The 14796-nt window shown below is 44.6% G+C and overlaps 1 protein-coding gene across 1 annotated transcript; it reads right to left on the reverse strand.

Annotated features, from left to right (window-relative positions):
- Window positions 1-12121: 12121 nt before the first annotated feature.
- Window positions 12122-12493, reverse strand: LOC133228471 (histone H4). Its single transcript, XM_061383881.1, has one exon. The coding sequence runs from the start codon at window positions 12481-12483 to the stop codon at window positions 12172-12174; it is 312 nt and encodes a 103-aa protein (XP_061239865.1). The 5' UTR covers window positions 12484-12493; the 3' UTR covers window positions 12122-12171.
- Window positions 12494-14796: the final 2303 nt, after the last annotated feature.

Below are 14796 nucleotides of genomic sequence, written 5' to 3' on the forward strand. Positions count from 1 at the left end.
ACATCTGGTCGTTTCAGATCTTCGAAGCATCTGGAAGTCTATAAGAGCTGGAGAATCTAATCTTGAAAATGCTAATGAAGATAAAACTTGGGTAAGACCAACACCATAAGCTGCCTCTCTACCTTAATTATTTATGAAACAGACTCATTCAATCTGTGGGTTGTCATGGTAATAGGTGGTAGGAACAACATTCTACAAAGTTTAGAGAAGAAAACTTTATAAATGAAGATTCTCAATTGCAAGTGACTGAAACCTGATTCTTACTGGATCAAGGGGGTAAGTGTTTTGTTTGTTTGGAGGGTGTGTGTTTGCATACCTTAAAATGCCATGGGAGTCCTGACATCTGGCATGCCTGCAATCAGGGCCCAGCATCCTCATCAGGACAACAATCTCTTCCTGGAGGGTCTCTGCCTTCTGCTACATTGCTGTCAACATCAGGCTCCAGGTGGCATCTCTTGAAAGCCCCAGCTCTGATCTTTAATACTAGCAATCCCAGAGTCTAAGCAAATAACCACCAGATGGCCACTTTTTTTATAAATAGCACAAAAACAAACTACTGAAAAAAAAAAAAAAGAATTTGATAACGTCTGGGGGGATATAGGGAAGGTGTCCCTGAAGAAGTGACATTAATCCGAAAGCTCAAGGATAAGTATCAACTAAATGAAAAAGTGGTAGAGGGAGAGCATTCCAGGTGGAGGGCATTGCAGATGCTCAGGTTCCCATTCTGTTAATACCGGGACCCTCCGGAGAACTGACTCAGGGTCTGAAGTGGTAATATACTTGATGAGCTTGGGTTGTCTTGCATTTTCATAGATCAAGGAAGCTACAAAGTGTTACTAGAATTCTGTCAACAGGAAACAAGAGCCAGCCAAAGGGAACTCTCACTGGACAGGGGTGGGTTAAGTCAAACATCAAGTGTTTGCTAGCCATCTGTATGTCTTCTTTGGAGAAATGTCTATTTCTTTGGCCCATTTTTTGATTGGGTCATTTATTTTTCTGGAATTGAGCTGCAGGTGTTGCTTGTATATTTTTGATATTAGTTGTTTGTCAGTTGCTTCATTTGCTATTATTTTCTCCCATTCTGAAGGCTGTCTTTTCACCTTGCTTAGAGTTCCCTTTGTTGTGCAGAAGCTTTTAAGTTTAATTAGGTCCCATTTGTTTATTTTTGCTTTTATTTCCAATATTCTGGGAGGTGGGTCATAGAGGATCCTGCTGTGATTTATGTCAGAGAGTGTTTTGCCTATGTTCTCCTCTAGGAGTTTTATAGTTTCTGGTCTTACATTTAGATCTTTAATCCATTTTGAGTTTATTTTTGTGTATGGTGTTAGAAAGTGTTCTAGTTTCATTCTTTTACAAGTGGTTGACCAGTTTTCCCAGCACCACTTGTTAAAGAGATTATCTTTAATCCATTGTATATTCTTGCCTCATTTGTCAAAGATAAGGTGTCCATAGGTGCGTGGATTTATCTCTGGGCTTTCTATTTTGTTCCATTGATCTATATTTCTGTCTTTGTGCCACTACCATACTGTCTTGATGACTGGCTTTGTAGTAGAGCCTGAAGTCAGGCAGGTTGATTCCTCCAGTGCCATTCTTCTTTCTCAAGATTGCTTTGGCTATTCGAGGTTTTTTGTATTTCCATATAAATTGTGAAATTATTTGCTGTAGCTCTGTGAAAAATACTGTTGGTAGCTTGATAGGAACACGTGTATACCTGTGGTGGATTCATGTTGATGTATGGCAAAACCAATACAATATTGTAAAGTAATTAACCTCCAATTAAAATAAATAAATTTATATTAAAAAAAGTCAAACATCAAAAAGAATGACTGTGACCTGGAGAACAGACATGTGTGGTTGCCAAGAGGGAAGGGTTGGGGAGAAATGAACTGGGAGCTTGGAATTAGTAGATACAAACTGTTATACATAGAATGGATAAATAACAAGGTCCTACTGTAAACATGGGGAATGATATTCAATATGCTGTGATAAACCATAATGGAAAAGAATATAAAAAGAATGTATACACGTATATACATAAAGAAGAATATACATATATATACACACACGTATGTGTGAATGTGTAAAACTGAATCACTTTGTTGTATAGTAGAAATTAACACAACAGTGTAATTCAACTATATTTCAATAGAAAGCAATGGGTATAATATTTAAAGGACATTAAGCATATAAAAAACTGAGTAAACATCAGAAATGAAAGTAAGCATAATTATCTACCCGCAGAAATGAAAGGACTACAGACAGTGTAAATGTTTGTATGTAAATGTAGAAACCAATGTAAATGGTTGTATGCCAACAAATTAGACACCCTAGAAGCAATGAACAAACTCCAAGAAGCAAATAAAGAATCAAAACCAACTCAAGAAAAAACTAGACACTTTGAACAGAACTATAACAAGTAAAGTGATTGCATCAGTAATCTAAAACCTCCCAAAGAAGCAAATTCAAGACAAGACAACTGCACTGGTGAACACTACCAAACATTTAAAAGAACTGACACCAAACCTTCTCAAACTCTTGTAAAAAGATGGAATAGGAGGAAACACTTTCTAACTCATTTTATGAGGCCAGCATTACCATTATATCAATGCCAGATAAAGACATCACAAGAAGAGAAAACTACACTCCAATATCCCTTCCCAGGTGGCTCAGCTGGTAAAGAATCCACCTGCAGTTCAGGAAACCCTGGTTCAATTCTTGGGTCAGGAAGTTCCCCTGGAGAAGGGAATGGCAACCCACTCCAGTATTCTTGCCTGGAGAGTCCCTATGGACAGAGGAGCCTGGTGGGCTATACAGTCCATGGGGTCACAAAGACTCTGACACGACTGAGCTACTAAGCACAGCACAACATCTCTTATGAATATTGATGCATAAATTATCAACAAAATACTAGAAAGCCTAATCTAGCAGCATATTAAAAACATTATTAAATTCCATGATCAAATGGGATTTATCTAAGAAATATAAAGATGGTTAAACATACAAAAATCATTAAATATAATATAGCACAAAATGAAGGGGAAAAATACGAACATCTCAATCAATACAGAGGAAGTTTTTGATAAAACCCAGTAGTCTTTCATGACAAAAAATACATAGCTTTTTAGCTAAGCTGAGGAACAAAACAGAATGCTTACTTTGCCACTTCTATTCAATATTGTCATGTTCTAACCAGAACAATCAGACAATAAAATGAAAGAAAAGGCACACAAATTGGAAATGAAGAAGTAAATCTCTACTCACAGATGACTTGATCTTCTATATAGAAAGTTCTAAATAATTCATACAGAAAAACTGTTAGAGTTAATAAAAGAATTCAGTAAAGGTGCAAGATGCAAATTCAACTCATAAAGACTAGTTGCATTTTTATACACTATCAATGAATGATTCAAAAGTGAAATTAAAAGAGCAGTTTCATATAAAATAGCAGCAAAATGAATAATATACTCAAAATTATCAAAGAGATGTAAGACACGTACCCTGGAAACTGATTAACTTCGAGATGACGTAAATAAAGGGAACTATGTCCTGTGTTCACAGATTGAAAGATTTAATATTATTAAGATGTCAAAACTCCCTAAAGCAACTCACAGCTAAAATACAATCCCTATTAATACATCTATGACTTTTTCCCTTTTTAGATATAGTAAGGCAGATCTTAGAACCCATATAGAATTGCATCCTAAATAGTCAAAACAATATTGAAAAATAAGAACAAAGTTGGAGCACTCACATTTCTCTATTTCAAAACTAACACATAGCTACAATAATAAAAAGCAGTGTGGTACTGTCAGAAAGATACACTTACAGACCAATGGAAAACAGTTGAGAGTCCAGAAATAAACTCATATTTCCATATTTCCATTGGTTTTTGACAAGGATGCCAAGACAATTCAATGGGAAAGAATAGTCTTTAAAAACAAATGTGCTGGGAAAACTGGATTTCCATAGTCAAGAGGATAAAATTAAACTCCTATTTCATCCCATATGCAAAAATTAGCTCAAAATAGATCAAAGATCTAAATGTAAAAGCTAAAAGTACAATTCCATTAGAAGAAAACAGAGGAGTAAATACTTATGACTTTAGATTTGGCAAAAGATTCTTAGATATAACAACAAAAGGGAAAAATAAATTGAACTTCATCAAAATGAAATATTTTGTGCATCAAAGGAAACTATCAAGGAAATGAAGAAACAACCCACAGAATGAGAGAAAATATCTGCAAATCACATATATTCTTACAAATCAACATTAAAAAGACAGTCCATTTTTTAAAAAAATGGGCAAAGAACTTGAATAGATATTTCTCCAAAGAAGATGTACCAGTGGTCAACAAGCACATGAAAAGATGTTCAACATCTCCTTGAATTATCATGGCAAGGCAAATCAACTCACAATGAGATACCACTCCCTTCTAAATAGAATGGAAGTTAATAATAATAGCAACAGTAGTGGAAAACAGGAAATGTGGAATGAAGTTCTGATAGGTAATACAACATGGTTGAACCTCCAAAACATTATTCTAGGTATAAGAAGACAGAAAAATAGTCATGTATGTTGTATAATTTCATGTATAGTGAATGTCCTGAATCATCAAATTCATAGAAAGCAGATTCTTTTGGCTCCACTGGGTCTGCGCTGCTGCGTGTGAGCTTTCTCTAGTTGCAGCAAGCAGGCGCTACTCTCTAGCTGTGGTGCACAGGCTTCTCACTGCAGCACCTTCTCTTATTGCCGAGCAGTTTCCAGGTGCGTGGCCTTCAGCAGTTGTGGCGCACCAGCTTAGTTGCTCCAAGGTACGTGGGATCTTAGATCTCGCACCAGGGATTGAACCCTTGTCCCCTGCATTGGCAGGCGGATTCTTAACCATTGGACCACCAGGGAGGTCCCCAGAAAGCTGGTTAGCTAGTGGTTGCCATGGGCTGGAGATCCCCTTCAATAATAATAGCCCTGAGCAACAAAATGAGGATGGAGAAGAGGAAGAAGGTGATCGTGAAGAAGAAGACTGGGAAGAAAGGGACGAGGCCAAAGGAGAAGACGATGAAGATGATGCGGGAGGAAATGGGGGACTGGGGAGGTGGCTCACAGTCTCTGATGGACCCAACCTCCTACTCACTTCCCGACTCCTCCACCTTCTGTGTTCACCTCCTCCTTGAGGTCTCTCTTCTCTCCTTTACACCTGGGCTCTCCACTTACATTTGGAGAAACACCTTGAATGGAACACAGTGGGGAAAGAATCTGTATGCATTTCTGTTCCAAGTCCATTTTCTTATTTTCCTGCCTCATAAGAATGGTAGGGATTAGACTTCCCTGGTGGTCCTGTGGTTAAAAATCTGCCTGCCAATGCAGGGAACACGGGTTCGATCCTTGGTCTGGGAAGATTTCACATGCTGTGGAGCAACTAAGCCCATGCACCACAACTCTGGAGCCCAGGAGCCTCAGCTACCAAGCCCGTGTGCTGCAACTACTGAAGCCTTTGCACCCTAGAGCCTGTGCTCTGCAGCAAGAGAAGCCACTGCAATGAGAAGCCCTCATACCACAACGCAGAGTAGCCCCTCTTGTCTCAAGAGAAAACCCACTCAAAGCAACAAAGACCCAGAGCAGCCATAAATTAACAACAAAAAATAAATAAAATTATCACAAAAGGGTAGGGATCAACATATCATGTGAGAATGAAAGAAACCCTTCCCCCCTGTTGCTGGGCAAGTTGGAGGGTCCTGGGACTCCAGCAGCCCTGCAAGAACTGGAGCGCATCCTTTTCTCTCGTGTATGTGCGCTGGACTCAGAGATTCCAGGAGGTCCGTGTGCATATGGGTGGCCAGAATTCACCAGCTTCTGCCTATGCACTTCCTCATGTTGAAAATAGGAAGAAGTAACCTCCACAGAGAGGTTCTAGACCAGCAAACAGTGAGCATGGCTCGTCTGGTGACCAAATGAACATCTGACAATGCAGCTTCTCCAGCTTGTTGGACTGTGATGTTGAGTAGATACCCTGGCATCTTAAAGGGACACCTTTAAGATGAAGTTCTATCCTAGTGATGAATCCTGTCTGTCAGTGGAAACTAGGCAGAACTGGTAGTATCTTATTTGAAAGCGACATTCTCTACAATTGTTTTGACCCTATTTATTTTAAAATTTTCTTTCTGTTTTCCTTGGAAAGCTGATGCTGAGTTTTAAGTGAATCTGAAAGTAACACACAGGGTTAAATTTGTAATTCACAAAGTAACTGGTGAATTAAACATATTATATCCAATAAAGCATGCAAACAAAATGAAACTAAGCATGCAAAAAAAAAAAAAAAAGATCTCCCCACATTAAAATTAGCAGGATCCCCTGGGGGCTGGTTCCCATATTAGATTTACTTCACTCAGCAGCACACTGTGAGCCCAGAATTCCTGCTAATATTAGGGATCCAGGTTCTTTCTTACTCTGCTGGGGCTGTTGGATGTTAGGCAAGAATCTCCATTCCTTCCAGCCTCAGTTTGCTCATCCCTAATACTGGACAACAAAATCTCTCTGTGGGCATGGGGATTCAGTGTGACCATCTGCAAAAAGCATTTAAGGCTGTGCTTGCAAGTCCGAAGGGCACAGGAAGTACTAGCCAGCATAATTCTCTTTTTGAGTTACCTGCGGGAGAAAGCACACAGAGAACAGCAATGTTCCTATCAGTTAGGGCTCTCTTAGTCATAAGCAACAGAACCTGGTACAAACTGGCAAAAGCAAGAAAGAGACGGTGTTGACTGGCATATCTGGGCAGGTCTGAGAAAGGCTTGAATGCAGCCGATCCAGGGCTCACTGATAACTTTGGGATGACATGATTCCTCAGCCGCATATGGGGACATTCCTTCTCCCATAACAAAAGAGGAGGAGCTAGCAATGGGAATGCACAGGACTGTCTGGAGATGGAGAAAACCAAGAAAGCTTGCTTTGCTGAGGTCAGGAAGAGAGATGCCCCTCATCTCTGATTCTCCCAAACGTGGCTGCTTCATTATTTATTCCAGCAGGTTAGGCTTCTCAGGAGCTCCACCTGCTGTGTAGAAATGGTCCCTAGGCTCTTGTAGCTCTTCCAGATGGAATCTCCTGGCTCCAAGGCCATCTTCCCACAGAGATGTTTCCATTGCCCCACTCAGGCCAGATATCGGTGCAGACTGGTCAGCTGGGGCTAGAGGGAGGAGTCACATTGTGACCCAGTGTGGCACATCACCCAGGTCCTCCAAAATACCCACCCAATGGCCAGGGTCCCATGGGTGACTTCTTACCATAGAAACCGAACACAGAGGGGAGATGCCTTTACTCTGCAATGCCACGATGCACACAGATGCATCAAGATTGCCCTCATATATGTGGACAGAAGGCTCATCCTGCAAAAATGTGATTAAATTGTCTTTTCCCCTCATGATCCCACTCCAGGTAGGCAACCTCAGCTCAGAATAGATTCTATCACACGGTGCTTACTTGAGGCAAATAGGACATGATCACAGGATTACATTTCACTACTGAGCCCCAGATTTCCTCTGGCAGACTCATCATCTGAGCCCTTCATGGTTACAGGCACCAGCCTGAGCAGAGCATCACCAGCTCCTCCCCTAGGTGACCTGTGCTGCCCCCATGGTGAGCCAGGGCAGGGGCTCAGGTCTGCCCTCCCACTGGACCCCCCGAGTGCTGCCGCAGCCCTCACTTGGACCTTTCCTGACTTCAATCTCTGTTTCTTTAGATTTAATCATCAGGTTGACAAGATCTGCTCAGAACAGACATTTACTGTTTCGGTTTTCCCACTGGCGCTCTCTGATCACAAGCTACCCAGTCTCCTCACTGTCCAGTGGCATTTCTTCCTGATTGAATGAGAACTGGCTCAGAGCCCGGCTTACCCTGAGGTCAGCCTTTGAAACATGCTTCTGTGTACTTGTTGTTTGGTCGCCAAGTCCTATCCACTTTGCAACCCCATGGATGGTAGCCCACCAGGCTCCTCTGTCCATGTGGTTTCCCAGGTAAGAATACTGGAGTGGGTTGCCATTTCCTTCTCCAGGGAGTCTTCCCACCCCAGGGTTCAAGCTCACATCTCCTGCATTGGCAGGCAGATTCTTTACCAGGTCACCAGGGAAGCCCTGCAAAGACACAAAATCATGCATTAGCCAGATCAATCTGGGGGACACACTGTTCTATTCTCCAGAGTATTTAACGCAGAAGTTCTCAGTGTACAACTTTTTAGTGATATACTATGAAATGTGCTGTGAATGAGGCTTCTTCAGACAACACATACCACACCCCAGAGATAAATATCACTAAAGGTGTACTTGGATAGATGCGGACACATCCAAACTGGACTCAAGCAAAACCCGTGCGATTTGCATTCAGCCTGAGTTCTGTAAGTGACCACAGGAATGGCAGGAGATGTGACCCAGGAAATTAATCCTGGATGCACAGCATCTGCCTCATTTCAGAGTGACAGTGGGGATGGCCGTTCAGCTCTTTATTCCCAGTGTTTCTGGAAAGGTTTGAATGGCACAAGCACATGCTTCCACACTGTTTTTATTTCTAACTGATTTGCCCATTGGACTGATTCCTTGTGGAAAGGAAATAAAACAACATAATTAAAATAAAACCTCTATCCTAAGCTCCTGGAAGCCAAATGAAACACAGAGTCTTGTAAGTTAAAACGTGCCCCTCTCAGCTATGAATTCAGGGGTAAAAGTGCACTAAAACTGTAACACTTTCAATTATAGGCCTTCAACATTTGAAAATTCCTCAGGGATCCTCGTCAAGCAAACCTAATGATTTCCTCCTGTTACTGTTACCAACCCACTGAATTTGGTGGGGGGGGAAAGTGAGCATATTGGGATCTAGGAAAGGCCATCATAAATTAGAGAGAGAGAGACTTGCAAGATGAAAAGAAATATTGCAACCAAGAAAAAATAAGAAAAACTGGTTGTTAGAGTCTGAAATTATGTCTCACACTAAATTCACATGTTGAAATCCTAATCCCAGTATGATGGGATTAGGAGGTGAAGACTTTGGGAGGTGATTAGGTTTTGAGGGTGGAGCCCTCAGGAATGGGCTTAGTGCCCGATAAGAGACCCCAGACCTCCTTCACCCCTTCTGCTATGTGAGGTCACAGTGAGCAGATGGTATCTATGAATCAGGAATCAAGTCCCCAGACACTGAGCCTGCCAGCAACTTGATCTTGGGCTTCCAGCCTCCATAATTGGAAATCAATCTCTGTTGTTTATAAACCACCCAGTCTCTGTTTTTTTGTTTGTTTGCTTGTTGTTGTTATTGTTTTTTTATAGCAGACCAAGCAGACTAAGATACTTGTAGTTCACAGAGGCAGAACTTACAGTCAGCTCTCTCTTGCCTTTCCCCAAATAAAGGCATAAGAGTTGGAGGAGTCTTTGTTCAATATTGTAGTCATTGCTGGAAGAACTCATGATGTGATGATAACTCGCCATTCACTGATGCTGGAAACACCAGCTTATCTTAAATAAGAGGGAACCATCTTGAAGAATCAGAGGATGAGAAGGGATTTGTGAAGGAGAAGATGAGTCCAAATGAGTCTTGAGACCATTCCCAAGGGTACCAAGACATTGCTGGCTGAGCTGTCTTATAATTAACATACTCATCAGACTCTGAAAGTGTTACCAAACACCTCAAGTGGTTGACTGTTTTTAATAGTATATTTATGTTCATTTTTGAGGCAAATGATAAATGCTCAGAGTAAATCACCAAAGTGTGCGAAGTTCCTGTGTCAGTCTCCTGTCTGGGACACAGACTCTTGCCTCTGTCTCCATGGATAGGCACTTTGACCAGATTCCCAGCCCCGAGATGAGGACCCAACCCACTTCTCCTGAGTACTTACCATCAGTATGTATGATGCTAGGGGCAGGGGTCAAAGACCACCATCACCTCAAGATCAAACAAGAGACTGTCTTAAAGCTTTGTTTTTAATTTTTGGCTGCACTGGGTCTTCACTGTTACACAAAGGCTTCTCTCTCTAGTTGTGCTGAGCAGAAATACTCACTAGTTACCATGCCTGGGCTCCTCATCATGGTGGCTGGCTTCTCTTGTTGCAGAGCACAGGCTCTAGGGCACAGTGGCTTTGGTAGTTGCGGCTCCAGGACTCTAGAGCTCAGGTTCAGTAGTTGTGGGGCGCGGGTTTAGTTGTCCTGAGGCATGTGGAGTCATCCCGGACCAGGGACTGAACCCGTGTCCCCTGCATTGGCAGGCAGACTGTTAACCACTGGACCCCCAGGGAAGTCCAAGATGCCATCTTGATGGCTGCATCTCTTGAGTTTTCTTGTACCTTCATAATCATGAATTCCTCTACTCCACCCTACTTGCTCACACACATGTGTGATGCCAAGTAAAATCACAGAAACACAGACTTGTGGGAATCTCAGGGGACTGCTTCTCAGTAAGTCCACTCCTTCTGTGGACTTACTGGCCTGACTGTAGATGAGAGGTAAAATTGAAGTCTGTGATAATGGAGAGCACGAGACATGGTGATTAATCATCAGTGCATGGCACAGATAACCACTTCCCTCCCTCTTATCTCCCATGGAGCCCCTCAGGCTCAGGGCATGATCGATCTGTAATTCACCATGATGGTTCCATTGAGATTAACTAGCCCGAGGATGACACTGCAGACGTGCGAACATGTGGGGAGAAACAGAAAACAGAGCAAATCTAAGGGTGTTGAGTATTGCCCATGTGCGTGAGCAGAGGGACAGTCCGAGCCCATCCACCCAGGGCATCATTTTAGCAACACCCTCAGCAGATGGGAGAGAAATATGAAGGTATTTCCAAAGGTGCCTTCTTCCAGCAGGAAGTTATCATGAAAAATAGTTCAGACACATCCAATATGTAAGGGAAAGAGGAGGGTAAAAGTCTTAGGATAAAAGATACAGAAATATTTGATAAAAGACTCAGAAAAAAAAAAAAGATGAAGAAGTCAGTTGTGATTTCCTATGGTTTCTTTGGAAACCAAAACATCCTGAGGTTGGGGAAAAGAGGAAACAAGTTTTATCTGTGTGGAGTTTGGGTTGTTATTTTTGGTGCACCTTGGCTTTCCTTGTTCTGAGGTTTCTTTCTTCTAGAAATTACATGATGAAGGAGGGAAAGAAAAGAGACACCTGTGTACCTCCTGGAGGGGCTATGGGGTCAGGAAAGAACAAAGGCTTTAGAAGGCAGTAACTACCCACAATCAGCTGGGGCAAAACTGGGGAGTTTATTCACTAGTCAATGGCCTCAGATTCACCTGAATCCTGGTGCTCAAACTATGTCATCAGAAGTATATGTCTCTTCCCTCTGCTTGGACTTCTCTTGTAGCTCAGCTGGTAAAGAATCTGCCTGCAATGCAGGAGACCTGGGTTCGATCCCTGGGTTGGGAAGATCCCCTGGAGAAGGGAAAGGCTACCCCCTCCAGTATTCTGGCCTGGAGAATTCCAGGGATTGTATAGTCCATGGGGTCGTGACTTTCACTGACTCCTTCTGCTTGTCTTCCTTCTGCGATAGCTCAGCCTATAGAACTTTCCTGGGCAGGCGGCCAAGTGGTGGCTGTAAAAGCTTGAGGCTTCCTTTCTGTCCACTGAGCACGCCCATCCTGGATACAGTCCCTGGTTCTGATTGCCCAGGCGGTGGGGCAGGCAGCCACCTCAACCACAGGAAATGACTGTGGAGGATGGTTCTCAAGAGGTGCTGAGGCGGGCTGCCAAGTAATGCTGACGCTGGGGAACCGGGCAATCCCAGGGTCTCCTTGCTGGGCTCTTCCTTCTCCTGTGGCAAAAGAGGGGAAAGTGAAGCAAAGAGGATAGAGGGGAGGAAATGAACAGAGGAGAGGGTGAGGGGACGGGAGAGGGGATGGGAAGGGGGAGGGGTGGGGAGCGGGGGAGGGGAGGAAATGAAAAGGGGAGGGGCGGGGGAGGAGGAGAAGGGGAGGAGAGGAGAGAGGGAAGAGGGAAGGAGATACGACACACTTCAAACCAGAGTTGTAAATACAGTGACATGTCTTCTAATTTAATATTAAGCAGTTTTGGGCTTTGAAAACACAAAGGCATGATGCAGTGTAACTGTGCTATTTACATGATTTTCTTTTTTTTTTTTTTTTGCGGCCCTGAAAAGGGCCCTTAGTTTTTCTAAAGGTTTCAAGCTAGATGCTTTGCTCAACCACCAAAACCGTAAAGGGTACGGCCCTGACGTTTGAGCGCGTAGACCACATCCATGGCGGTAACAGTCTTGCGCTTAGCGTGCTCCGTATAGGTGACCGCGTCCCGGATCACATTTTCCAGAAACACTTTCAGCACCCCACGAGTCTCTTCGTAGATAAGACCAGAGATACGTTTGACGCCTCCACGACGAGCCAGACGCCGGATAGCTGGCTTAGTAATACCCTGAATGTTGTCCCGCAAGACTTTGCGATGGCGCTTAGCACCCCCCTTGCCGAGGCCTTTGCCACCCTTCCCACGACCAGACATGGTTGCTGTCGCAATCTATTTACATGATTTTTAACAGACTAGTAAATACTTTCATTCACGAGTCTCTTTGGAAAGTGACGTCTCCTTAGTAACGGGAGGTTGGAAGGCAAGCGGATGGAGCCTCCCTTTAGTTCAGCCTGTGACTCCCTGGTGATGCCCCACAACCTCACTATCTCCTGTTGTAAATTCAGATTCTGAATTTGATGTCCTTGATTAAAGTCCAGCCCTGCCAACGGCCCTCTCTCCTCCCACCCCAAACAGGGCTTGAGGGAACTGAGGTACCAACTACACATCTTCATCCTAAGAATTAGCAGATTGGAGACTATTTTAATAGAACTTGGAGCATCCAGCAGAAATCATGCTGTTCCTAATGTTCCTTTCATTTTCCTTTCATTTTTCTTTTTCTTAAATTCCCTCCCTCCCTTCCATCTTTCCTTCTTCCTCTCTGGTTGTGTCACACTCTCGTCATCTCTTCTGAACACAGGCACAGGTGACAGGGCGATTCCCACACCCACAAGCCTCTCAGGAGCACAGGACCATCCACCTGCTCCAGGGCGAGGGGCAGGGACCACCACATCCCCCCTCCCCATCCTCATCCAAGAGAAGCCAGCTGGGTCTCTGGGTCCTGAGATCCCATGTCCTCAGAGATGACTGAACTGGACCCGTCTGTCTGCTCATCAGCACAGTGTGGGTGGGGACTCTGACCCTCATGTCAGTGGCCCCTCTCAGCTCTGAACTGAAAGGAGTGCAGCGCTGGGACCACCGTAATAGACCAGGGTTCTGGCCAGGCCGTCAGCAATTGTTTCTGCCTCTTACCTCCGTTCCTCTTATGGGGACTGGATGGGACAGGTGGGGAGGGGGCTGTGCCTTCATCTCAAGTTCTTGTTGGCACCTCTGGAGGCAGGAGGGGAAGGGGACCCCACTGAACAATTGATGGCAAAGACGTCTTTGTTTTATTGGCTTTGTTCTTGTCCATCCTGAGGAGTCCTAGAGACTACAAGGGGCCCCCTTCCTGCCTCAGAGTGGGGTTGAGCAATTGACGCCAGGCACTCTCCCATTTGGGGTGAAGCCTCCCATACAGGAGCCCTGGGTTTGACCCCTGGGTCGGGAAGATCCCATGGAGAAGGGAATGGCAACCCACTCCAGTATTCTTGCCTGAAGAATCCCATGGACAGAGAAGGGTCAGAAAGAGTCAGACATGACTGAGCGACTAACACTTTCACTTTTCACTCCCTGGTGCTGTCTGAGGTGTTGCATGTGGAGCTGACATGTGGGGATGGGGTCAGGACCTCCTCATCTTCCAGTATCATGCTGTCCTCTATAGCCACCGGCCTGGATGGATTCCTGATGGTCCCGAGACCCTGGCTCTCAGCTCAGTCCTGTGTCCTCGATGGCCACTGACTCCCAGTGCTACTTCCCCTGGACGGACAGACCCTGCCTCAGCTTCTGTCCGTCCCCCTCTCCCCTGGCGTCCTTCGCCCATCACTGTCCCTTCCCCCTCCCCCACCCCACAAGCACCACGAGCCTCAGTGGACCCAGTTGAACTGAGCTGGGAGACTTTGTGGGACTCACCCGACCCTGGTCTCTATGCTGAGGGCACCCACTTCTCACAGCCCGTAATTCAGGGTCACGAGACTCTGACCTGCCGGCTCTGTCCAGCCCATGTGATTTCGCCCACACAGTGTTTGAGGGGAAACTGGATTAGGTATCAATACTTAGCATCTGGTTTTCCTTGAGCTGCTGTAAGACCTGGCACCCTACAGAGCGCTGGGCCAGGATCTAGCAAGCCTGCAGCCTCCATCCGTCTTCCCATCACTTTTCCCTTAATTAATTTCATCAGAGGCTCTTGAGCTATGTCCTTAGTTCTGATGGGTTAGAATTGGCTCTGGGCCTAAGTACATTCAGTCTGCCAGCGGCTGGGCTGTCTACCTGCAGTTACTAATTAGGAAGGAACTGGAGGCTGGCCCAAGGCATGGGGAGGTCACACTGGAGGGAGAGGCTCTCCGGAAGTCCGGTTCCTTGCATGTTTCCTCCCTGCCCTTACCGTGACCCTCAGCGCACCCGAAGCTGGTGGCAGAGACGCCAGAGAACACCTTCCACTGACTGATCTTCAGATGTCAGGCCCAGTGCGAGCCAGTATGTGCTGGGTGAAGGTGGATGAAAATACCTCCCATCTTCTGAAAAGTCCATGAGGAAGTCAGGAGAGGACAGCACTGATGAACACCCGAGAGTTTCAGTACCATCATACACGAACCTCAGCTCACACACTCCAGAACAGAAGAAATGTGTGTGCTTCATTTTCTTCTATGATGC

This window comes from Bos javanicus, chromosome 17 (genome assembly GCF_032452875.1).
Source record: "Bos javanicus breed banteng chromosome 17, ARS-OSU_banteng_1.0, whole genome shotgun sequence".
Lineage (NCBI taxonomy): Eukaryota > Metazoa > Chordata > Mammalia > Artiodactyla > Bovidae > Bos > Bos javanicus.

Bases quoted from the DNA above. Each gene is read 5' to 3' on its own strand.
- LOC133228471 (XM_061383881.1), bottom strand. From the start codon at position 12,483: ATGTCTGGTCGTGGGAAGGGTGGCAAAGGCCTCGGCAAGGGGGGTGCT.